Here is a 25,615-nt window from a genome sequence, read left to right on the forward strand (position 1 = left end):
CTTATGATATATATAAGTTTTTTACTTATATTTTTATAAAAATTTTAAAAACTATACCCTATAATTTTCTGTTGCCATGCCTAACCCATTTAAGCTGTTCTTTACAACAGTTTTGCTACATCTATGCCAGCTGCAACTGGAAACTGCAAACAGTTCACTTAGCGCATTCAACGAGATGAGTTCTATGCTTCGCAACCTCCCAGTGGGAATCATTCTAATTTTGCTGTCTATTCGGCAAGTTCAAGCACTGTTTTTCTTTCCACGCGGTGCCTCCATAGGTGTAAGCAAAGTTGAATTCAATAGGGAAAAAAAACCAAAACCTAATTACAAAATAAAAACTTCATTCATCATTCAGTTATTAGCTGCTGTGGCAATTCCATTGGATCTGACGTATCGCAATGTTTATATGGCCTTCAATTTTGAGTCGAACTACGGCCTGCCGTCGAATAATTCGTACAATGAGTGGATCGATAGGGTAAGTGAGCAGTGCTTGAATTCCCGCTGGGCTGCCATAATGCTTTTTAACTTAAAGTGGGATCTGGACGAGGGTTTCCTTGGCATCGGCAGCGATGTAACGCCCATAGATGGACGCACTGGCGATAACCTGGAGAAACGTTCGATTGCGGCACCGCCCCGGTTTACACGTCACGACTTCTACAGAGCGATTGTTAACTATTTGGGTCAGTATGGCTACAATGGCAGCGCCTGTTTGCTGCGCACCATCTGCGAGGTGAGCGCCGCGCCGCTGGATGCCCACAACGGCCTATTGGGCAGTATATTCAAAATTCTATTCATGTAAGTTTTGGAGGGGGCAACTGCTATGGAGTGACCCCAGCCATCGCTCGGACACAATTCCAGATCTAATTAGTGGCCTCACGCCTTTCACAGGCCAACAACTAGCGCCGCCGAGCAGCGACTCCAGCACGTGGACAGCCTCTATGCGGCCTCAGAGCGCGGCACGCGCAATCTAAACTGTGCTGATTACGTGGCTGGCTGTGCACACAGTATGCTGGACATGATAAGCGTTATGCTCTAAATCTGTAGAGTGTGCTCACATATGCACTCAGAGAATGCAAAAATTTGCCAAACTGCACTGAATTTGGTTGACTTAGTGGAAAAATATATAAGCAGAGTAGCTTAAGAGATGTTTTTATGCAAAAATAAAATATTTATTCTGCAACCAGTTATTGGCTACAAAATATAAATATTTTTTAAGATATTAAATTGAATAATTAATAAACATTAATTTATATATAAACTATGTTATTACAATATAAATTGATTTATAAATTATAGCTGTAAAAAAATATTATAATACAAAAATAAAATGAACTAAAAAATATGAATTAAAAAGAAATATATATAAAATATTATAAGATCAAATAAAAACATTTTAATTAAATAAATATTTTCTATAATTAATTTACTAAAGAATACATATACACTTGTACAATATATCCATATTGATAGCGTATATATAATTATTCTTTTATAAATTAAGTGAATATTTAAAGCAAATAAAACACAATAAAAATGAAATCTTTATATTATATTATAAATATTATTTAATAAATTAAATAAATTTGTAAGGAATAAAATAAATAATAAATTATATATATCAAATAATGTATAGTTATTTCGTAATATTTTTTGCTCATGTTTATTTTTTTAAATTTTATTATATTTTAAATTTGGTAATCATTTATAATATTAAATATAATTATTAAAACCTTTTTTTTATTAATTTTTTTGTATAATATTTGTTAAATTATTTGCTTTAATTATCATTAAAATTTGTTTTCATGTTTTACTTTTGACATTTCGCATTTGCGAAATTTTGCACAGTGTATTTTACTGAAATAAATGCGAAAATCTGTGGCAATGTTTGCATAACAAACAAGCAGCCAACAAATGTCGCTCGCCTGCTGCGTGAAATGTTTTAATTTCGCTTAAAGCGCTTAAGACACCGCATCGTCCTGGCAACAAAAGCAGATGATGGTGATGAGTAGGGTCTTAAGCTGGCCGCAAAGGGAATCCGCAAAACACACACACACACATACACAGTTCTTTACAGAGAGTGAGTACTGTGCGTTGATATGTGCTGATGCCTCGCGTTTTGTTCGAGAACAAGTTTTTATTTATATTTGTTGTTTTTGGTCTTGTTCTTCTTACTTCTTTGGCAGCTCAGCGCCTCTTTGATCGCTTTTTCCGCTCCCTTTGTGAAGAGAAGAAGTGAACTCCTTTTGTTTGTGGTCTGAGCCCTGTCAACAATGCCGTACATATGTTCCTACACATACACTTATTTTACTCTCGTACTCCTTTTCTCTCTGTATTTATTATTATTATTATTTGGGCTGTTTGTTATTTCTTTGATTTGATTTGCCGCCTTAAGGGGACCTTGGCATTGTTTTTTAAGACTCTCAGCGCTCTTCGCTCTTTGACAGACGGGTGAGAGGCGAATTACGCCTTCTTTGATTTTGCCAAAAAAGTAAACCTATTGAAATCATAATTAGAAGACAAATGCTTTCAGTTCTCTGCGGCACAATGGACAGGCACTGAAGCTGAAGTACTACGTATTTGCGTCGTAATGCGAAGAAACGGATTTCTAAGACCTACATAAGTGCTAATAAAGGCACCAAAATTCCACTCGGCTGAAAGCAGAGGAAGCTATTTTGAGAGCGATTTTTATTTATTTTATATACTTATTTACTAATTATGTATAATAGAATACCACTTATAAGTATAGAAAATTACTGTTTATAAAAAGAATTTATAATTTTTTTAATATTATTAAATACTTAAGGTACTTTTTTTTTTTTTTTTTTTTTTTTTTTTACAAGGTTTATTTTTATATTTATTTATTATATATTTTGATTATTTTATTTTAGCCTTGATATTGATTAGCTTAGATATTATTGATCTAATAAACCAGGAGATGAAAACTATATTAGGTATGATCGAACTGATTTTTGCAAATATTTATTATTATTTCTGTATATATTATTATTATCTTTTATTTATTTATTATTATTATTTCTATATCTCAGGCCATAGGAGGACTTAAACTTTGATATATTTATATTGTAGCTTGTATGATGGTATTGTAGGTAGAAAGGCATAGAAGGGAAAAATTTTTCTAGTTTCCATTTGATAAGAATGTAGTAAGACGCTTATCGATCTAGCTTATCATTTCTAAAAGCTCCTCACAATATCGTTTTAAAAATTCTGATTAACCTTGACTATTGAATGGTTTTCAAATATATTATTAAAATGTAAATAGTATTTATTTCGATTTGATTATCTTCAATATCTCATAAAATCTATAAAAATGCTAGATATTCTCTTTATAATAAATACTCTTACAAACTGCTATGACAGAGGCAGTTCCAGAATTGAATTCTGAATAAGAATGAGTACGTCTCCATTTATATATGGTCTGACAACCCCTGTAGAAATAATTTATAGCTAATCAGTTGCCGCAGCAATGGTCAAATAAGCACCCTACAGAGCTGCACCTTACGCAGTCTTCCCTCACAGCTAAGTCATACAAAGTTGCAAGCAAATCACTCTTCACACAAAGCTCGCCAGGTGTGAGTCGATAGCGTCTCGTCTATAAAAATTGCACTTCCCAAGGGCCCTACCTTAATACCTCTCCCTTTCTTTATCTGTCTCTCTCTCTCTCTCTCTCTCATTAAATGAGTTTTTTTAGTCTGCAGCACATCAAAGTCGCTCCGCTGATTTATGAGGCCTAGTTTTCATTAGCTGTTCTTCATTATGCGTGAAGTTCATAGCAGACCGTATATACACTAACATTTAATAGAGTTGTCAAAAAGGCAAACCACATAAAACGGCAGGTGGTTGTGGCTGTGGCTGTGGCTTTTGCTGTGCCTGACTGCCGCACTCATTTCCTGTGGGGAATTGGCTCGTTTGCATTTGGGGCTGCTACAAATTGATTTGTAATTAGTTGCAGTTGCAGTCAACAGTATGATTAACTTGGCATTTGGCGTGGCCGACAGGAACAGCCCACTGCAGCATGTATGTAAGGCAGGAGCCGAGAGAGTGGGGCAGCGATCGACGTCTAGGGTTACACAGCCACAGCTGTGCGCAGGCGTGGACGTGTCTCTAGGAATTACATGAATCCACTTGAGCGTCGGCTGGCATAAATTACACATATAAGAATGCATTATCCTGGGCATTAGCCTAGGCAATTGACAGCTCCTTTAAGTAGTTGACTCCCAGCTGACATGTGTGGGCAATCCTCCTCCTCCTGCTGCCGCTGCTGCTCCTGCTGCTGCCGCTGTGGCTTACCAGACATGTGTCAACAAATGTTGAAAGTATCTTGAAAGTATCCATAACAACATCATATGTCGAGCTCTACCCAAAAATCCTGTTGCTGTTGACAATCCACAATTGTCGTAAATCAGTGCAGCATGAAGTGCATTAGCTGTTGCATTTGTTGTGGCTGGGGCTGTGGCTGGGGCTGTGGCTGTGGCTGTGGCTATGGCTGCTCTCATTCATTTCAACAATTGCACTAGTCAGTTATTAAATTAGAGCATAATCCACTTTGACACGCGCATATAAACATTAATTGAATTCACAAATGAGCAGTTTATATGAAATTATAAATTAACTAATTAGCATGTCGGTTATTATTATTATTTTTATTGTTATTATTTAAACTGATATGGTGGACGTTTGTTTTTTTTTTTTTTTTTTTTTTTTTTCTTTCTTTCTTTTTTGCAGCACTTTTTTTCACGCCCCAACAATTGGATTAAGTGCATCAAATGAAATGGTATTTTAACTGCCGCTTTTAATATTAAAACACACTCGCACGGCATACCAATAAAATCCATTTAAATGTTTGCGGGTTATCCTGCTTAATTTTAATTTAGTTAATGAAATGTTTTTGTTCGCGATTTAAAACACAAAGGAATGAGGACAACGCGCTGCAAATACAAATAAATTATGATTTTTATTATTGAACTAACATTTATTAATTAAGAGCGACGAATAAACGACAAATTAAACAAAGAATGGCGTTGATATAATACATAGAGGGCTTATCCTTCGATATTTATATTCTTATGTTATCATAATTCATTAATTATTATTAAACAATTATTTAACAACATTTTTTATCTTCAAGTATTGCATGTGCAATTAATTTATAATATATAATATTTATAAAATATTAATATTCAATAAAAAAAATAAAAAAGTATATATAATAAATAATATTAAAATGTATATTTAATATATTCAATTGAAAATTAAGATCAAATTCAATTATCCAGAAAAAAAATTCAATATATAAATAAACAGAAATAAATAAATACAAACATAAATTTTATACATTTAAAAAAATCAAAAAATTTAAAAATATTTCAAAAATAAATCTTTAAATACTTATAAACTATAATTATCAAAGCAAAGGCTCGTCACAATATTAGGGTATTTAGTAGTCTTTTACTATCGCACTGCACCTTGCCTAAAAATCTAATTAACATTTTAAGACAATTTCCATTCATCAAAAATGTTGCTTATGAACATTTCTCCCATACATCTTTCGATTAGTTTCATTTGACTGAGCTGCTTCGACTTTCTTATCCAAGAATCTTAACCATTCTATGAGCAGCAGAAGCAACAGCAGCAGAAGCAGCATATCGAATCGCTGAGCAATGCAACAGTCTAATCATTAGCTGTTGTCACTATGTTCCCACAAAAGACCTGCGTTCCCTCACCTTATCGCCAACATCAACAGCCATCAAAATTCATCGTTTTCATTGCATAATAATGCAGGAGAAAAGGTCATCATCATTCATATTCATAGGGTATACATATATATATATTGCTGCTGCTGCTGCTGCTGCCTCTGCAGAAATTCGAGCTTCTCTACCCCAGAGCAGCACTGCATTCATAATTTGATCGATTGCAGCGCTTCCAAACTACTTTGACATTAATTGACTCCAAATATGCACAAGCGCATGAAATTATGAAAATCATATTAAAGTCAACCCAGCCAGGCGAACGCTGAATGAGCCTTTTGTTGCCCAAAGACCGAATAAGAGAGAAAAAAAAATTTGTTGTATAAAAAAGAAATAAAAATTTACCGAGCTAACTTCATAAATGCTAATGTGCCTGGGTTGCCTTGACGGGCGGCTAAGAAATGATTGATGGACCTGGCCAAGGCAAGGAAGAAACGAAAAAAAATAGAAAACTGCGTTGAGGTTTCTATTTACTATTGAGTGCAAAATTATGCGGTGCACACCTAGTGGGAGTAGCAAAAAAGGATCAGAGCAGCAGAAGAAACGCCCTGAGCCCATGGAGGAAAATCTCATCGTGCGCCTTTAGGGCACATTTTCGGCAACTCCTTGATCCAATTTAATCCCACGGCTTAGCCACAACGAGCTGGACCTAAGCGTCTTAACGCATGTTGCAACATGTTTACCAGGCCCAGGCGAAGATTTAGTTGTTATGCCCGAGGGCAACAGTGCAAATATTTGCAAGTATGAATGGAATTTCGGTTTCACAGTGATCGACAGGGTCTTTGTCAAGAGAGTTCTCAAGAAAGAGCGGAAATGTTTGTAGGTGGACTTCCATAATAACAACTCTATTTGCTGAAACGCCTTTGTCATTTACATAATCTAGTTGGATTTAAAATTTAAGATTACTCAGAACATATCTCTTATCGTCTTCATAAACTTTTACCATTAACGTTTTGTTAACTAGTTCAATGTTTTGCATTTACAGATCTGTCTTGGCCAGGTTTAGATCTAGCAAACAAACCAATTTGCTGAGCAACCACAACATGCTCGACTGCCGACAATCGCCTGCCGTCCAAGTCCAACAAGAACAAATGTATTCTCAGCTACATTGTATATTATCAGACGTTTTCTGTGCTCTCATCCTGTGCGTGCGTGGCGCCGTAAAAAGCATTTTGTGTAAATGCGGCGCAAACAAGCTCGAGACTAATTACAGCCAAAGATAACACCAGAAAGCAAACCGCACCAGGATAATAATCTAAGCAAATTTATCAACAGTCGCACACACACACACAGACACACACACTCGCCAAGTAGAGAGAAAAAAGGCCACATAAAATTATAAAAAGCCCCAAAGCTTTGCATGTGTGCAGCACCAAGGAAGACATACACAAAAGGATACAAGTGAAAAATTATGCGATGGAGACTAGAGCCACAGACAAAACGCAAACAGCCAACCCATACATAACCCATAGGCCAAAGGGCAGCCTTAGCATTCAGTACAGTTGTTTGTTAAGTGTGAACTTGAAGCAGAAAACATGCCACGTGCCGCAGGCCAAAGCTGAAAAGGACCCACACAGAGCAAACTCAACTAGGATATGCCAAGGCTAAAAAAAAAGTTGGAAAAAAGAAACATAACGAAACGTTGATGCACTTTAAATAATTGTTAGTTAGTTAATTATGACGAGCATTTGTGTTATATATAAAAGGAGCCCTTAGACTAAAAAGGATGACAAATCAAGAGCAGTAATTATAAAAAAAAATTATATATGTTCTATATACCGTTATTACTGTGAGGACAGAAGGATACAAGTTTTGGAATATTGTTTTAGTTTATTTAAAATGAATGAATGTGTGAAGCTCAATACATATTTTTTTCCATTTTTATTTTGAAACAAATAAATTGAAATTAAATATGAGATATACATATATATATGTAATTTTTCCATATGCAAACAGCTCAGAAAGCGCTAAGAATAAACAATAAGAATAAACAAGAGAGAATATATAATTTTAATATGATATTTGGGGAACCATTTCCAATATTAAAATTTTTTTAATATAATAATTTATATTTATATTAATAATTATAATATTAGGCTGAGAGCTCTAGAAGACAGTGATATTGGTAGCTAGTATTAATTTTAATTATTATAATTATTAAAAAAAAGTACATACTGTTATGATAATCTATTGCAAAATTTTATTTATTTATGTAGTCAGCAAAAATAAATCAATTTTTGTATATTCTCATAATAGTATATACTTTTTCTGTATAAAATAACAAGGTACGAACCTGGAGCTAATAATATAACACAGAGACACTATCTATAAAAATGAATTATTTAATATTTAATGCCACACGAAAAAGTTAAAAACATTAAGAAAAAATTCCCAATTTTAATTTATTTTTATTATTATTATTATTTTTTTTTTTTTTCAACAGCTTAACTAACATCCTAAATCATACAGCCAATTTCCATTGGCATGCAGAGATATTTGCAAGCCAAAATGAATCTCAATCAAAATATACTAAAAGGTTTATTAAACTCTAATGGCACCAATTCCCATTGGTAATATACTATTAATGGCCCACATCGATATAAGCCTTTGAAGTCACAGTCATGTTCATATAGTAATTATACCCTTAGCCGCAAAACGGAAACTGTGTGAAAATTGCATGTTGCTTGAGTAGAATAACAGAAATTTGTTTTTCACTCAAATAACCAAAAGGCAAAAGGCCTCCAAAATGTCTGATATATAACACCCACGTGCTCCACCCACAGATATGTCTCCCTTCCACCCCCCAAGTGGAGGTAACAGCTTTTTAACATAAATTTCCAGTTACACGGCAGGAAGTCTTCGCCGTCGCCGCCGTCGCCGTCGTCGTCGTGCGTCAGTTGCTTGCCACACAATTTCCATTAGCAGCAAGCGCCGGCACATGTGACGTTCCCGCTGGCAGGCGGAGGGGGACGGAAGGCACGGCCATTTGACATTTTAAGGAGCGCCAAGAGCACAAGTGGCGCACAGGTAGGTCACAGGGCAGCACTGCCCCGCCCAGCTCAGCTCAGCCCAGCCCTGACATGTCAACTGCTGAGCGCCACGCACAATTTGAGCAGAAATTCTCAAAGGCAATATAAAATCCATATATAAAGCGATGGACTAACGTTAAATACACATAAGTGAATAGCGTGGCCAAATGCAAGGAGAAACCTGCAGCTATGTTTGTCCCAAGTCCCAGTCTCCCACAGTTCAGTTCCAGCGCGTATTCCCCCAGTTAGGGGCGCTGCACACCTGTGGTAAGCTCTCAAATTTCAATGCAATGCTCAAATAGAAATTAAATGCCAGACCGCATTTTAGACTAATGCCAAAATTGCGCGCTCATATCAGCTTACATCAGCAGCAGGAGTCGAGGCAGCGCAGCAGCAGCATCCCTAAACTCCCACTCCCAAAAGGACAGGTATACCACATGCACACATACACATATACATATATACATATATATTTATATGGCAGGCAGCCTGAATCAACCACAACATCTACACCTACTTCCTCTGCACAGCAGCTATGTCATATGAGACGCTTTGCCAAAATAAATACAAACTGAACAAGAAGAAGAAGAAGAAGAAGAAGTAGTAGAAAAAAGCGATATCGAATACATGGCTGGGCCAACCACAATGCCAAGGAAGTGGAAGTGGTGGCTCGCAGCAGCACAGGAACAACCCAACACTTAGTCTCGGAAATGGCTCATAGCCGAGCCGCCCAGCTGCCTGACTGCCGATAGATGGCCCATAGATAGCGGTTTGCCCTAATAGTCGGTGGTCTGGGCCCAGTTAAGTGTTTTGCATTTGCAATGCATAAAGCAATCTCTCTTCGTCTATCTCGCCCTCTCTCTCTCTCTCTTCCACTCCCTCTCTTTTTTGACATGTGCAAATTTTAGATGGATTCCCGATAAGTTTATGCGAAGCAAAAACCGATTATAAACGAACGATTCGTCCATATTGTCAAAGGCCCAAAAAAAAAGGTAAATTGAGTGCATGTAGGCAAACAAGCCTAAGCCCTGAAATCGTTGCCAACGTGAATAGATGAGAAAGGTAGAGTCAGAAAGAGTAAGATACGGAGGACGGAGACGGACTTTTTGATGAGAGTACGAGACGTGGATATATTCTGTAGAAAACTATTAAATGCAGGCATACAGAAGTGCGTTGAGAGAGAGAATATATTGCCATATATCTTAGAACTTTATACGATATAGCTGAACATGTACATTTGATATAAGAGACAGGGAAATTTAAAAGTATTCATATATGTATAGAAACTAATTTGGGAGCTAGTTCAATCAGTCAAACAAGTAATCCAGAAAATATAGCAAATATATGCTCCTGTTGCTTATATAAATATAAGTAAAGTCCGCCTTAGTCGGCGGGGCTCTAGCATGGTGTTAACTTATATATATAATTAATACTCTACTATTCTTAGGAACTCAGCTCAATGTTATAATATTTATAAATATTAAATACTATTGAAAATGGAATCAAATACATATATAAGTATATGCAAAATAAATAATAGTAAATAAAAATAATAATAATAATTTATAATGTTCAAAGAAATTTCATCTATTTATGTATAATCAATTATATATTATATTCCATATTATAAATTTATAGTTTGAATTTAATTAATATTTATTTATTTTTCATATATTCATTTTATATTTTATGCTCTACATTTTATATTTTCAATACATATATTCATTCATTACATTCTATATTTTATATATTATATATTTTTAATAAATATATTTTATATTAATGTATATTTTTTTATTTTATTTTTTTTTTTTTTTTTTTTTTTTTAATTTATATTTTTGTTTTATTTTATATCTTAATATAAATATATTGCAATATTTTAGTTTTTTTTTTTTTTAATATATTTATATTTTTTGTTTTATTTTATATTTAAAATTTTAAAATCAATATATGTATTAAGTTTGAATTACATTTCAAATTAATTTTAATATATACTTTAATTCTTTTAATATTAGAATAATATTGCCTTTGCTTACCTGACGGGTCAACAATATATCTCACGCTCTCCCTCTCTTCAGTTTCCACGAATTTCCAGCTGTCAAATTATTGCGATTCGTACAAATCAAGCGGCACAGTAGTTGCAGCCTCGGTTTTGGCCAATGCAGCGACCAGATCGACCAACATTAATAACGCTTCAGTAGCGCCGCACAAATGACAATAGCCAAGAGCCGCAGTCAGAGCAGGCCCAGGACCAGGGCCAGGGATTTGGGAATAAAACTGCTCAATAGCAATAGACGAGGCTTTTCAATAAAAGTTCCGACAAAGGCAGCGCCCAAACAATTGGGCAACGGCGACGAACAAAGCAGGCACAAAATTACAGCGCACGTTGGCTGAGTCGCTGCATTTGATTACGAGGAACCCAGTGCGAAACTATGTCCAGCTCAATGCAGAGTGGCAGAGCGACAGAGAGAGAGAGAGAGGGAGGTAGAGAACGAGAGAGCGAGAGGTATGTGTACTCTGGCATTTGGCAAGTTGAACCGAGTCGAACAATTAGTCCACGCCCTTGAGCATTTTTACACCTGGTAATTGCTCCACAAAACGTCGTGTAATTTTTCTTTAACGCAACTCAAATGACTTTTGGCCTCGACCCTTAACGCTGGACGCCCGAGCGACCATTGTTTCCCAATCTTGACCGCAAGCAGTTTACAGATGCTGGATAGAGGCAAGGATATATGTGCCGTATTTGACTTTCAGCTGCAGGCCATAAAACATTCGCATTCGCTTGCTTTATTAAAGCCTCGGAGACAATTGTGACCATGGTCGCATATATATACGAAAATATATATGTATATATGTACACACATATATATATGGGTTATTCCAGCTACATGATTAATGTGTTACAGTGCCTGACTTTGTATGCAACTGTTTTCTATTGAGGCATTGTGCATCTGTAGGCGTTCGTTGAGGATTCTTTGGCTTCTTTGTCGGCATTCTCACCTTGGCTGGCACCTTTCCGAGTTAATACGTTTACGATGAGCGCTGACTTTTGTATTATTATTATTATTATTGTTATTATTGTTGTTCCAGGGAATTGCGCCCTTTAAATTGTTTGGCCAGCTGAAAAAAAAAGAAAGAAATGGGTCACATAAAGTGAGTCGCATTATATATTATAATAAACGCTGTGCAAACTTTTACCCATTCGATGTTGATGAGTTTTCAATAAGCCAAATCGCTGGGTCATCAGGCATCAGGCAGCCCAATTAGAGAGAGTGAAGTGATCTTAAATTCAATTTAAAATGCATCAGCATGTTTACCGTAATAATATCAACACATTTATTGATGAACAGCCTTTGTCCGGACGTTTTATCTTATAATATGGTCCGTAATATCGCCCCCGAGCTCCATTTCCAAGCAGGCGCAGATGCAGATGCAGACGCAGACGCGGACGCATCCAGGACCAGTTTTCAGTTTCAATTTCAGCTCAAGATGCACCAGGTGCAATACCTTAATGAGCTTTTCTTGTTGTTGTTGTTGTCGAACTAAACGAGTGGCCTCTGCGCCGGCGGCTGCTGCTTTTTTTTGCTTTTGTCTTACGCATAAGTGTCTGTGGCTTAAATAAATTTTAACTTGGCACTTTTTTTGCGAGCAACAGGCGGGATTTTTTTTTTTTTGCTTTTTTGGCAGCGGCACAGCTGTTGATGACCTGTTGAAAACAGACTAGAAAGGAGTATGATAAGTTAATAAGTTTATTAAAAATATTTAAAACACGTTTTATAATGTATTTAATATATGTAAAAAAAACATATAAATACATATATTAAAAAAAAAAAAAAAATTTTTTTAATAACTATTTTGTAATATAGAAAAATTATTTTTTAATTTTGTATAATACAACAAAATTATTAAATAATTATTTTATAATATTGAAAAATGTTTATAAAATTTAATAGTTTATATTTTATAACATACTAAATTTTTTAACAATTTTTTCTATGATTTAGTGATAAACAAAAATAAATAAATTTGTATTATATATTAGAGTTATCTAATAATTTTTCTAAATATACAATATTTTTTTTTTAATATAAAAAGAATTTTTTAATATTTTCAGATGCTTAACAGTCAGTAAATAATTTGTGATTAAATAGAAAATTGCATTTAATATTTAAACAGCTGAATGTTATTATTGAAACTATATTAACCATACGCCTTTTAATAATTTCTTCTTCAGTTCTCATAATATCCCTGCTACACTTAACTAAACTACAGGGTATTGCAATAGTCAATCATACTGGATATCCCACACATTCTACTAAATGCGTGCTTAAATGTTTTTCTGTTGCTCATTCGCGTCGCACTGTTTATGCAGTTAACTGATATTTTGCATGCCAGATAAAAATGCTGTATGCTGTGTGCCGTACCTGTGCGCCGTGCGCATCTGTTATCCTGGCGGCCGGCAGGTGAGAGGCAAGCCCAGCGCGTCCTGCCGCTGCTCGCACGCTGGGGAGGTAATCGATCTCATGCGGTTTATTTACATCCGTTACTGAAATTCGCTTTTTGCCTTTGGTTGTTCTTGTTGTTGGCGGTCGCCTTTGTTTTTATGAATTGGCTTTGTAGTCCTTGCTGCTGTCAGTGCTGTTGTTGTTGTCGTATTGATGACAATTGCATTTTGGCATGCAGCTGGGCTCCATTTACATCCGGTGCGCGCTTTTTCCAGCAGATTTTTTTCATTTTTTTTACTTTTTGTTTCCGATTTTAGTTTTATATGTGCAGCCGGCGGAAGTAGACAACGCATCTCCGCTCCTTAACATATCTATCATGACTAACTAGTTTCCTGATTTTAACAAGTCGAAATCAAAATTATCTGATTGAAAGCTAAATAAAAACTGTCGAATTGTGTAACTGACTCTTGGTATGAAATGATGAAAAAGGGGAAGGCTTAGACCAAAGTTTGATTATGCTTATAAATCAAATTATGTATGGAGCGGAAAAATGGCTCATCTTCGAGTCAATAGCAATCAAAATGGAACAATATTTATACAAAATATGTTGTAGTCAGTATGGAAATATTTTTATATATTATTATTAACCTTAACCAAAAATATGATTTTTTAGATGATTATTTTCATTTTTTTTTTAATATTTAAAATTAAAAAAATATATATGATATTTTATACAAACTCCATATTTTTATTTATATGATTTTATAATTTTTATTTTTTTAATATTCATACATTTAAAAAAAAAATATATATATATATCTGTATTTAGAGTAAGAGTATCAATTTTTTTTTTCTTTAGTTATTTATTGCTCCAAGAATATCTTATTAAGCCTAGCATTACTGTTCTAAAAAACTATAAACTTAATTAAGAACCGCTTGATACAGAAAGATAATATCTGACCCACTTTATTAACCACTTGCAGAGAACCAAACATGTTTATTCAACTCTAAATATTTCGCTTGCATTTCAAAACATAAATTAACCAAGATCTCCCATTCTTATAATTATCAAAAATTTTATAAATGTAATTTTAATGCCAAGAATATTTTCTTATTATGTTTCCCACATTCTTGCAACAAAGAATTCCCAGGTGTAATTTCCATTGAGCTTGCCTCACCTGTCCTTAAAATTATCATCTCCATACATAATCAACAATTTCACTGGCCAGTACGAAATTATATATTTGTAGCAAGACTAAACCAGATATAAGTAAGGAGAAGAAACAAAATACAAAACAAAATTCACCTGTCCACACGGATTTCTAACTTTTAATACATAAATTAATGCTTTAAGCAAAACACAAAGCAATCCACGACATTAAAAAGATAAAGACCTGCACAGAGAGAGAGAGAGAGGGAGGGAGGAGAGAGAGATATAAAGGCATATAGAGATTCCACCTGCAGTTGAACATTCAAGAACAACATATAATAATCCCATCAACATTTTTGGATACGCTTTGCAAATGAATTGCTCGACTCGACCGTCCGGTTCAATAAGTGAGAACAGGAGTGGGAACGGCAACGGGAACGGCAAAGAGAACGGGAATGAGAGCGAGCCGAGCCGGACCAAAGCGTGGATAATAATAATGTGGAACCGAAACTGTGTGTGCTGGGAGCCGCTGCCCAGGACTGACGTCGACTAGCTGGCGTCTGTCTCGACTGTCTCGACTGCCTCGACTGTCTCGAACTGTCTCGCCGAACTGTTCTGCATTTGCACCTGCAACGGTTGCTCCAGCCAGCAAATTTGATGAGCCGTGTGCGTGGCTTATAATTAAATTGAAGTTGTAGATACAATTTGATATCAACGCCGTTGCGCTACATAAAACATATAAGTATTAAAAAAATGTTATAAAGGCTACGCTTAGCATTTAAATACCTTTCACAAAAAGGTACAATGTTCGGGGATATTAAAATGGAATAAGCGTAAATTTTCAGCTCAACCAAAAAGTCATAAAAATGAATGTGCATAGGTATCTGATAAGTGAGAAGTGATAAGTAAAACACAGCTGAGCTGTTCTTAATAATGTAAATAAAATATATAAAAAGTTAATAAGACTAGAGGGGGATGAGATAAGTGAGTCAGAATTCTCCCATCAGACAGAAGCAGACTGAACACAATTTATATATTAAAATATATATTAATATATAGAATATTGTATAAAATTAATCAACTCCATTCAACAATATGTCGTAATGTTTGTAAGTCTCTTTTCTACATTCTCTATTTTAAATTTTTCTATTACATGCGAGTCTCTTAAATTCCATTCCATTTCCTTCCGTTCCCTTTTCTAACTAGCCAACTCTTTGCTTTATATACGACTGTTCCAGAAAGTTGTACTTAAGAAAGAGCCCTAAATCAGGGACAGGATTAAATAATTAATTTTAAGCAGAAAACAATTTGAAGATTAACATATACCAAATATTTTATATAAATCTTGGACAACAAAAGTTAACTAAATAATTCATTTTATATATATGTATATATATATATATATATATGTATATATCAACAGACACTCTACAACTACAATTCTCTCCAAGCAGCAAATTTGGTCTTCTTCTGCCTTGATTATGGCCAACAGCTGACAGCTTACTTAGCCAGTGGAACATTCGCATGCACTGAAAAGTAAAAGCTGCCTCAAAAATTTTAAATAAAATACAACAAAAATCTGCATATAAATGTCTTTTGTTTGCATAAATCAAAATTCACACACAGAAACGATTGTATAAAAAAAAAAAAAAAAAAGAAGTTTATATATATGTATAAAATATATGTATATATAATAATAATAAATGCCGCAGGTGGCCGCAAGCCGTGTCCATTTGTCCTTTGCGCGTTTTCAAGTGTTTGTCTTTGCCATCCAGTTGGACAAATTTACATGCGCGCCTCGCACACAATGAGGCGGCTGCAGGTAGGCCCGACTGGACATTCCAATCCACAGTGGACAATGGCCACACGTCGATATTCAAATAGTTTTTTTTTTCTCTTCCATTCTTTACATTTATTTTTTTTTTCTTCTCTTTTTTCCATTTCATTTCATTTGTTTGCTGCTGCTGCAGGCACACACACCGACACACACACACACTTATAAGCCCGGCGGGTCAAATATGTTTTAAATGAATATACTACTTATAAAGGTTGTTTGCTCGTCTGATTTCCGCCTTTGTAATGCACATTATCCTTTGTCTGGATGTGTGACAAACGCTACTTCGCAGCTGTGTGGGTGTCCTTTTATATTCCACTGCTAGCCTTAAGCCTGGTGAGAGACAACCAACAGCAGCAGCACCAGCAACAAATCAATCAAACACCGTCTAGCGACACATTAATCCTTTTTGCAATTTTAAAAACATTTTTGACAGACCTAAAATCTCAGAACAATAACAGAATTCCTAGCTGAGATTTATTTAAATATATATAATATTGTAGAAAAATGAAAAATATATCAAGTTTAAACTTGATTCGTAATTTCCAATGGGCTAATATTATGTATGTGCATATAAACTTTAGGTAATCTTTTTTTTATATTTATTTTATTTATTTAATTGTTACAAAGAATTAATTAACTTTTTTATATATAAGTATATATTATAGCATAAACTTTATATATTAGGAACACTCTTAGGGTACAAGTGTGTGTGTGTGTGTGTGTGTATAGCAAAGCATTAAATGCGCTTCCAGACTATAATGCCAGCTATAATTGATAGTACTATCAAAGCAATAAATAGTAGTATGAATATTCGACGACGGGAGGCGTTACGCCTAACTACCGCTATTTCAAGCGCAACACGGCCCTCCTCCACATTAACGGCTGATTCATCGACAAGTTCTTCCACTTTATCTGCAATGCAAAATGTTTATCTTTACGAATACTACGAATAAGATATACTATATGCTATAATCATGTATATATGAATGGACTGCATTGATACAATATGATACTCGTATTTCCCAGGAATTATACACAATTTATTAAGGAATTATTTTGGAATTAGACATTAATGTGAATGTGTTAATGAAATAATAATAATAATAATAATAATAATCATAATATTCATAATAATATTAATAATAATAATAATAATAATAATAATAATAATAATAATAATAATAATAATAATAATAATAATAATAATAATAATAATAATAATAATAATAATAATAATAATAATAATAATAATAAACAAATGCATTATTTTATCTACGGATTTCGAATATAAGACTCTACTCACCCACCACGTCGCCCTGCTCGCCTATCAATCTGCTCAGCTCTTTCATAATGATATTCACATCGACTACGTCCGCCTCCAGCTGTTCCACTTGCCGCTGGCGCTCGATGAGCAGGTTGTGCTCCCTCTCCAGTTCCGCTTGTTCCTGTCGCTGCTGCTGCAGCAGCTCCGTTTCGGCCGAGCTGGCAGTCTTCCGCTGAGATGCAACGGCCGCATTGTAGCTCTGTCGCGAAGCCTTCGAGTTGCGCCTCTGCTGCGCGGAGTATTTCTCCAGCACATGCTGAAAGTCACTTTTGATCCGCTCCAGCTGCAACTTCTGCTGGCGATCGCCGTGACGTAACATCACCTGCAGCCGCTTCACATCCCGACTGGTGTTCTCTATCCGCTCATTGGCTTCGCTATTGATGTTGTGGATCTGCTCTTGCACCGCACGCAAATCTTTTGCCTTGCCAGTCAGTTTCCACAGCTTCTCCAGCTGCTTGCTGCTGGTGTTGATCGCTGTGATATTCTGACCAATAGCATCGCAGAGGGACGTGAATTGCGAGCGACTGAAGCCGGAAACGCTGGAGCTGGAGCCGGCTGCACTGTAAATGGCAGCAAAGCCACCTTGCCTGCTGCCCGCTGGATTGCCAAATGTCTGCGCCATAATCCGTTCTATATAAATTAGTGTACTCGATGTCTTTGCTCTCTTGCTAGCTCACCTACCCAACTACCTATCGAATGCACTTCGCATTGCAAAATGACGAAAGGTGTAACCAAACAAACAGTGCAAGCCGGCAAAATTTATTTGTTTACATATGACCAATAGACATATAAACATATGCGAGGTCTGTTCAAAAAGTAAGCAACAGAAATTATATACAAAAATATATAAATTAAAGGAAACTGAAAAAGGTGCAATATTCCCCTAAACAGACCTCGTTTATATGTTTGTATAAATGTATGTTTATATGTTTAAGTATATACAATCATACGCATATACATTTCATATGATTATATTCCAATTAATGGTATAATTGACATAGTCTTAATATCATATTTATTTTAAAATTTTATGTCTTATAATTAGAGTTATAAAAATGTTTATTTGTATAGAGCAAAACTTGCTCAAGCAAACAATAATAGTTTATATACAAGAAGTTAATCTATAAGTGATAAGGTGCAACGATCCGAATGGCAACGATATAGATAGACGGTTCAGCTGTAAGAAAGAGAAGAAAAAATTAGAGAATATTAGAAAATCTTGCACATCAGATCATCATCAAAGTGCTATCGACACATCTTATTGATACCTCCACACAGACCTCCAATCAGACTTGACTCAACTCAGATTAAAGCCGGAAAAAGGGCTCGTCTATAGCCCAGGGCATATGCCAAAAACTCATGGCACTCGGAACACAAACAACTTTGGCATTTGGATAATTTATGGGCCGCAGGCGGCAGCAGAAGGAATGTTTCACAAATTGCCAAGTCATTTCTGCTACTTATCGCAATTAGTTTGTGTTTGTTTAATTATAAAAATAGTTTGGCCAACAAAGTTTTGCTGTGCGCTGACATTTATTGGGCGTGTTGCTGCCGCCCTCCTCGGACTCGTCAAAAAATAAGAAAGTAAAGTTTGGCATGAACAAAGCGAGGGTGGCGGGGCAAGAGAGAAACGAGGAAAGTGAAAAGTAAAAATGTCAAATGGAAAATGCGAAATGTGAAATTGGCAACTGAAAAATGTGAAAACTAAAAATTTTTATTTAATTTTTTCCAACGTTTCGTTTCGTTTGCTATGCAAATTTCGGCGCTTTTGATGCGCTTTTAATTAGCCCGCTCCCCGCATGGCGGAATAACGCGAAAAATCCGCTGTCAATTGCTTGTTGCCTTTGTTTTTCTATGCTGATTCGTATTGCACTTTGATTCTGTTGCCTCCACGCACCCACACGCCCACACCCGCACCCGCACCCCACATCTACGCCAATCGCATGCAAATGAGCGTTCGCTCGCCTCGCCTGCGATAGACGGCCAGGTGTTAACCCACCTGGCGGTGCGATGTTTGGATACACGGTTGGGTGCTTTTTTTTCGAAGCGTTTTACGTTTTTAGTTTTATGCTGCGAGAATTGAAGTGTCCTTTGCATATTCAACAGCATGCAAATGAACTGCACTCAGCCTGCAATTACAACAGCACTCGGCGCTGCCAATGCTGTTCGGATGATGCATCCATTTTTTTTTTTTTTTCATATTTGATATCTATTTAGAATTATTTAAAAAAAAGAATTGTGCTTATAGAGCATGAAGTCTTTAAATGTCATATATGGCTAATCTGGAAAGGTCCAAGAAGTCTAATAGAATCTCCTAAGTACATAGAACAAATGAGCTGGGTGCTCATTTGGTATGCCTTAAGAGTAGTCCAACATAATCTATAAAGAGCATTCAGCATCGAGCCAGTTGTATATAAATTGACAAAGCGGTTTCATAGTAGTATTAAATAGCGAGCGACCTGGAGACGAGACGATCAGTTATAATAGAGCCTTTTATACAGCTTTGAGATGCTTCGAACTTCAATCACGTATTAAGGGCATAGAACATCAAACACATTTTATACGTGTGAGCCCAGACAGCAGTCCAACATGATCTATCAGACGCAGAGAACATCATCGAGCGAGTTGTACATTCCACAACATTACCAACATGGTCTGATCAATCAGTATACTCAATATGCAACTAGAATACTGAGAGACGAGCAAGCAGGCATGATCCCCGAGGCAACCAGACCATCGAGCACTTCATATGCGTTTTAACAATATTTAGTAGAGAAGCCGATTGGAAGATGGAAAAATTAGTATGATCTATGAGTTACACACATCATGACAAAAGTGAAACATACCCAATATCATTTACATGTACTATTCGTCCGTGCTAGCAGCAGCCGCTGCAGCGGCCTGCGTCGCATGATGTTTGGCAACCGCTTCCTGGGCTTTGCTGAGCTGAATGTAGCCTTCATGTGCACGCAAACGCAGTTCGCTTTCGACACTCTTGTTAACTGATTTGGAAATAACAGCCTTGATTTTCTGCGTCTCATTGAATTTGCCCTTCTTTGGTTGTATGGGAGCGTCTGTAAGCAATAGCGAGGAATTGAGTCTCAAAGGCAATTTAGCCTGTTGCCAAAATCAATTACTCACTTGATCTGCGTGTGAAAGCTGCCTGTTTCTGCTGCTTTTTCTTGTTCTGTATAGCTGCAGGCAACTTTGCCTTTTTAAATTTACCTTGTGGCATTTTAATATTATTAAATTCAATGTAAACTAAAAAATGAATTCACAAACTAAACACGTGGATTGATAAGCCGTTCACAGCTGATGGTCGATAGTTTGTGGCGGTGCAACGATAATTATCTTTTATGTGAACGCAAAATTGAGTAACTGATTTCTTATGTTATTTAACATTACTCTAGCACTTGCCAGCTGTTACGGAATTTAAAATAAAACTGCTCCACACTTAGATTTATTTTTAATTTTCCCATTTTTTATTTATATTCGGACAACAACGAGTTAATTAGCTTTGGTTAATTGAATGTGTACATAAAATCAAATCAGATTATATAAATTGATCGTTTAATATCTTAAGCATATAGACCGAAAAGCAATTAACCGAGTTTACTCAACATATATTATTTGCTTAACTTGCTTAACTACGAGAAAACAAATTCAAAACGCAAATTATTGTTTTGATATTTTTGTTATGGTTGCTTTTTGTTTTTTGCTTTTGTTTAACAGGAAATAATTTAACATTTAAAAGCGTTGAATATTTTGTAATTTGTTATTGTGTTATCATTAAATTTTAAATGGTTTCTTTTACATATATATTTATATATTTTTTAAATTATAATTTTCTTTCATTTTTTTGTTTCATACACATAACTACGATCTATAACGCGTTTCGGATTTAAACTCGTATTTTTATTGAATTTGCTTTGCGGTTTTGTATTTGTTTTGTCTTTGCCCGCTTGGCGCGCGCCTTTTACTCACTTTGTGATTAATGCCTTATTTTTTATAAAAATAGTTTTACAAAACTTTTTAATTATTTTATGTGTATGTATGTAGAAGGGTATGTGTGTGTGTGTACGTGTGTAAGTGTGGGTGTATACATGTATATAAAACAATTAACTCAATTTACTGACTATAATGCCAGTTACAATTAATCCTATTATCACAGCAATCACTAAAAGTATCAATATCTTACGGCGGTAGCTATTACGACTAGCTGCTGCCTTTTGAAGCTCAGTGCGGCCATCCTCCACGTTAGCGGCAGTACGATCCATGAGCTGTTCCAACGTATCTGTATTATGAAAAGGTTATCTTTATTAATATTTCTGTATGAAAGGAAATCAGTTTTTATGTATGATCACTTAACATACTTTTAATTTGAATTGGTGCAAATTTAAATTTCGGCAATCGATACGTGAATTTGTTATCGAAACTTTTAAAAATTTTGGCAATCGATATGCTAGTTTGTTTTCCCTTATCAATAGCGTGATATCAATAAATTCATTGTTTTGTCCAGGGATTTTGGATTTGGACAATTACTCACCCACTGCATCTCCTTGCTCTGCTACGTAGGTGCTCAGCTTGTTCATAATTACATTCACATCGAGTATATCCGACTCGATTTGTTCCACTTGGCGCTGACGCTCGACGAGCATATCGTGCTGCCTCTCCAGGCCGGCTTGCTCCTGTCGCTGCTGCTGCAAAAGCTCCGTTCTGGCGGTCATGTCAGCCTCTCTTTCGTCCTGAGCGGCCACTTGATAACTCCGTCGCGTGGCCTCCGAGATGCACTTCTGCTGCTTGGAATATTTCATGAGCACATCCTGAAATTCGTCTGTTAGCTTCTCCAGCTGCAGCTTTTGCTGACGATCACCATGACGTAGTACCGCCTGTAGTCGTTCCAAATCCTGACTGGTCGTCTGTACCCGGGCATTGGTCTTGGTATTAATGCTGTGGATCTTCTCTAGCAGCGCAGACAAATCCTTGGAGGTGGCAATCAGCTTCAGCTGCTTCTCCAGCTGCTTGGTGCTCGTATTGATCGATGTGATATTGTGGCCAATATCCTCGCTGAGCGACACAAACTCGGTTGGACTAAAGCCGGCATTACCCGAATTGGAGCCAGCGGCAAAGCTGACCTCGGGCGTGGCAGTGGATATGGCACCATAATCACGATGCGTGCTGCTCGATGGATTGTTCAATGGCTGCGCCATAGTGATTCGGCTCTGCTCACTGCTTTACTATGTATGTGTGTGTGTGCGAGTATCGATGTATCGATGTGTGTGTGTGAGTGTGTGATGGCTTCAAGGGTCGGTCAAAAATCTGTCTTTGGTGTTCCGCTCTTGTTTTTTTTTTTTTTAATATAATTTGTGGGTGGTGCGTGCTCGTTGGGTTCTATGACGCGACTGTCTGCGAATGTAGAGTGTTCGAGTTTAGCTACCGCAACTATCTACAAACTAATGCGCTTCGCATTACACAAACAAACAAACTAGAGCTGGAGCCAAACAAATGATTCACTTCAGCAGAGTTTATCAGACATGCTAACATATGACCAACAGGCATACAAACATACATATCCCCATATATATGAGGGCATGTACATATGTTTCTCAATGCGTGTTGCTATGTAGATGTGTGTGTAAGCACATACAATCACAAACATCTACTCGCACACACACCGACAGCTTAGTGCTTGTTTTTGCCTGTGGACAACAGCAGCAGCTATATGGCTTCCAATTATTAGTATAAATTACCTATGATTTACTTCAGTGGGCGAGTTGATTTCCAGTTTCTTTTTAACTAATTTTTGCCCAGTGCGCAAGCCTTTCACTGCATTACACACAAAGACAAAAACTTGCTATCGATAATCCGATAGTGATTAGTCATTTATCGATACTTTGCAGCCCTATAAACACGTTGAACATTTGACAGCACTGAACTTTGGTAGCCGCAGGAAATCAGCGCGCGAAATTCACCATCTCTTTAAAATTATGGGCATTCCTTAAAATATTCTCAATCTCTTCTAATGCATTCCTGTGGAGACTGGGAAAACGCTTGCAGCCCTCAGTTGAAAACATTTGTTATGGCCCATCTTCTTTTTGACTCCAGCTCAACAAACAACACATATCGATAACAATAGCTTATACCTCTCATCAGAAACTTCGGAGTTGGCGGCTTGTTTAAATTTGTTAATGTTATATGTTTAATGTACATTGTGATCTTTTCATACATGTTCCAATGCATCATTAAAAAGACAACAAATACTTTTTCTTTACGTTGTTTTTGTAATTCCGTAGCTTTAACGTACAGAGTTATGCTAAAAAGTAAAAATCCTATTTACTCTTCTCCCCAAAATCCGTTGCTGCTGCTCTGTCCAGCTGGCATTTAATGGTCTTTAGTGGGTCTTGGCGGCCAAACGCTTGTCGCGCTCCTCCGAGATGCTCAGCTTAACACCCTTGCCCTTTGGCAGCGAGATGTAAGGCTTGTTGCCCTTGCCAATGATGAAGACGTTGGTCAAACGAGTGGCAAACACATGGCCCTGCGAGTCCTTAATGTGCACGATATCGAAGGAGCCGGGATGACGCTCACGGTTAACCACAGAGCCGACACGTCCCAAATTCCTACCTCCAGTGATCATGCAAAGGTTGCCTGCGAAGAAGATGTATATTATTGTCTATCGATGATAAAAAATAGTTTTAAGAACTTTGTAATTGCACGTAAAAGTTACTGAAATGGCTGGAGAATGCTCAAGATCAGAGACCGTCGTATCAAAAATTGCTTTTGGCTTTGTATTTGAACCACGCAACTTGTTGGAAAGCGTTTTGTGGTCTTCGAACCAGCCAAGACAAAGAAGTAACATTTCATGACCAGAACATACCCGAATCGAACTTGATGTAGTCGGTGATCTTGCCGGTGGCAATGTCAACCTGCACGGTATCGTTGGCATGTATCAGAGGATCGGGATAGCGGATGGTGCGGCCATCGTGTGTAACCAGGAAAGGCACACCCTTGGCGCCCAATTGTGTCTTGCGCACCTTGCACAGCTTGTACTGCAGAAAGAGAGAGATGAATATTGCATTAACATAGAATTACAGCTAAATACACATAAATTCTCATTCATTTTCTGTTTAGTTAATTTGTAATTGCACGTAAAAGTTACTGAAACGGCTGGAGAATGCTCAAGATCAGAGACCGTCGTATCAAAGATTGCTTTGGGCTTCATTTTGAACCAATTGGCGTATGGAGAAACACTAAATGGTCTTCGATGTAGCCCATCTAACAATTATCCTAATCGAATGTTAACCCACCTTTGCCTCCTCGGCGGAGATGCGATGGATGGTGAAACGGCCCTTCACGTCGTAGACCAGACGGAAGAACTCACCAGTCTTCTCGATGGTGATGACATCTAAGCGATACACAAAGATTATTCCACATTACATTAAAACTGGATGTATTTTTCGACTTACCCATGAAGCCGGCGGGATAGGTGGGATCAGTGCGCACCTTGCCGTCAACCTTGATCAGACGCTGCATGACAATTTTGGTCACCTCAGCGCCGTTCAGAGCGTACTTGAGACGGTTTCTCAGGAAGATCAACAGAGGCAGCGACTCGCGCAGCTTGTGTGGACCGGTCGATGGACGTGGGGCGAAAACACCGCCCAATTTGTCCAACATCCATGCCTTGGGTGCGGCTAAACGCTTCAAATGTTTCTTAGGTCCACGAGCCTAGAGAAACAAATGTCAGACAAACACCAATTAATTATCATTTAGCACTACTCTCAAGCAAACGACTGCAACAACAAACAAAAACGCATAGTTTTTCTTATTGAAAATCGCGCACTTGCACACAAATGCTCACATATTCAAGAATTGTACAGTTTATAGCGTAATTTATTTTATATTTCACGGCATTTTTGTTTGTAATACGCGTCGATGGCAGTGTATTTAAATTGCATTTATATTTTCAGCCTTACCATCTCGTACGATACGTAAAAAAGGAAAGGAAGTTGACGCGCTGTCAGTGCATTTGACAGCTGCGTGAAGCGTTGCCAGATTAAGTACTTTGAGT

At 36.6% G+C, this 25,615-nt stretch overlaps 4 protein-coding genes, 1 long non-coding RNA gene and 2 other non-coding genes across 9 annotated transcripts; 1 reads left to right on the forward strand and 6 right to left on the reverse strand.

The window, feature by feature from the left end:
* Positions 1–77: 77 nt before the first annotated feature.
* Positions 78–1,182, forward strand: LOC6582863. The gene is made up of 4 exons (XM_002008512.3): positions 78–280; positions 356–475; positions 533–795; positions 889–1,182. Exons 1-4 carry the CDS (start codon positions 176–178, stop codon positions 1,034–1,036), a joined length of 636 nt encoding a protein of 211 aa, XP_002008548.1. The 5' UTR covers positions 78–175; the 3' UTR covers positions 1,037–1,182.
* A 9,639-nt stretch (positions 1,183–10,821) lies between these two features.
* LOC116804396 lies at positions 10,822–13,711 on the reverse strand. The gene is made up of 3 exons (XR_004364395.2): positions 13,219–13,711; positions 11,993–12,514; positions 10,822–11,914 (listed from the first exon to the last, which is right to left on the reverse strand). It is a non-coding gene; the product is annotated as an uncharacterized LOC116804396 (long non-coding RNA).
* A 3,193-nt stretch (positions 13,712–16,904) lies between these two features.
* LOC6582865 (syntaxin-12) lies at positions 16,905–20,880 on the reverse strand. Of its 3 annotated transcripts, XR_004364353.2 has the most exons (4): positions 20,692–20,880; positions 20,397–20,624; positions 20,010–20,293; positions 18,592–18,727 (listed from the first exon to the last, which is right to left on the reverse strand). XR_004364353.2 is itself a non-coding variant. In XM_032731470.2 (3 exons), the coding sequence occupies exons 2-3, from the start codon at positions 18,170–18,172 to the stop codon at positions 16,963–16,965; spliced, it is 819 nt and encodes a 272-aa protein (XP_032587361.1). In that variant the 5' UTR covers positions 18,173–18,727; positions 20,010–20,293; the 3' UTR covers positions 16,905–16,962. The 3 variants fall into 3 exon arrangements, 2 of the variants coding, with proteins under 2 accessions (XP_032587361.1, XP_002008550.1); XM_032731470.2 differs by lacking the exons at positions 20,397–20,624; positions 20,692–20,880 and adding an exon at positions 16,905–17,138 and having other exon boundaries at positions 17,530–18,727; XM_002008514.4 differs by lacking the exon at positions 20,010–20,293.
* A 570-nt stretch (positions 20,881–21,450) lies between these two features.
* LOC6582866 (syntaxin-12) lies at positions 21,451–23,412 on the reverse strand. Its single transcript, XM_002008515.4, has 3 exons — positions 23,301–23,412; positions 22,097–22,956; positions 21,451–21,844 (listed from the first exon to the last, which is right to left on the reverse strand). Exons 2-3 carry the CDS (start codon positions 22,758–22,760, stop codon positions 21,669–21,671), a joined length of 840 nt encoding a protein of 279 aa, XP_002008551.1. The 5' UTR covers positions 22,761–22,956; positions 23,301–23,412; the 3' UTR covers positions 21,451–21,668.
* Positions 23,413–23,808: 396 nt separating this feature from the next.
* On the reverse strand, positions 23,809–25,613 carry LOC6582867 (40S ribosomal protein S4). Its single transcript, XM_002008516.4, has 5 exons — positions 25,521–25,613; positions 25,014–25,272; positions 24,855–24,952; positions 24,425–24,596; positions 23,809–24,195 (listed from the first exon to the last, which is right to left on the reverse strand). Exons 1-5 carry the CDS (start codon positions 25,521–25,523, stop codon positions 23,942–23,944), a joined length of 786 nt encoding a protein of 261 aa, XP_002008552.1. The 5' UTR covers positions 25,524–25,613; the 3' UTR covers positions 23,809–23,941.
* LOC6582868 lies at positions 24,250–24,393 on the reverse strand. Its single transcript, XR_047723.2, has one exon. It is a non-coding gene; the product is annotated as a small nucleolar RNA psi28S-3327 (small nucleolar RNA).
* LOC6582869 lies at positions 24,682–24,824 on the reverse strand. The gene has a single exon (XR_047724.2). It is a non-coding gene; the product is annotated as a small nucleolar RNA psi28S-3327 (small nucleolar RNA).
* Positions 25,614–25,615: the final 2 nt, after the last annotated feature.

This window comes from Drosophila mojavensis, unplaced genomic scaffold, assembly GCF_018153725.1.
Source record: "Drosophila mojavensis isolate 15081-1352.22 unplaced genomic scaffold, ASM1815372v1 contig_74, whole genome shotgun sequence".
Taxonomy (NCBI): Eukaryota; Metazoa; Arthropoda; class Insecta; order Diptera; family Drosophilidae; genus Drosophila; species Drosophila mojavensis.

Excerpts from the sequence above, each read along its gene's own strand:
- LOC6582863 (XM_002008512.3), top strand. The coding sequence starts at position 176 with ATGAGTTCTATGCTTCGCAACCTCCCAGTGGGAATCATTCTAATTTTG. Across the intron at positions 281-355 it reads CACGCGGTGCCTCCATAGGT|TTATTAGCTGCTGTGGCAAT; the intron begins GTAAGCAAAGTT and ends TTCATCATTCAG. Across the intron at positions 476-532 it reads ACAATGAGTGGATCGATAGG|TGGGATCTGGACGAGGGTTT; the intron begins GTAAGTGAGCAG and ends TTTAACTTAAAG.
- LOC6582865 (XM_032731470.2), bottom strand. The coding sequence starts at position 18,172 with ATGGCGCAGACATTTGGCAATCCAGCGGGCAGCAGGCAAGGTGGCTTT. Across the intron at positions 17,139-17,529 it reads CGAGCAGGGCGACGTGGTGG|ATAAAGTGGAAGAACTTGTC; the intron begins GTGAGTAGAGTC and ends TTTGCATTGCAG.
- LOC6582866 (XM_002008515.4), bottom strand. The coding sequence starts at position 22,760 with ATGGCGCAGCCATTGAACAATCCATCGAGCAGCACGCATCGTGATTAT. Across the intron at positions 21,845-22,096 it reads AGAGCAAGGAGATGCAGTGG|ATACGTTGGAACAGCTCATG; the intron begins GTGAGTAATTGT and ends TTCATAATACAG.
- LOC6582867 (XM_002008516.4), bottom strand. Across the intron at positions 24,953-25,013 it reads CTATCCCGCCGGCTTCATGG|ATGTCATCACCATCGAGAAG; the intron begins GTAAGTCGAAAA and ends TGTATCGCTTAG. Across the intron at positions 24,196-24,424 it reads CTACATCAAGTTCGATTCGG|GCAACCTTTGCATGATCACT; the intron begins GTATGTTCTGGT and ends TCTTCTTCGCAG.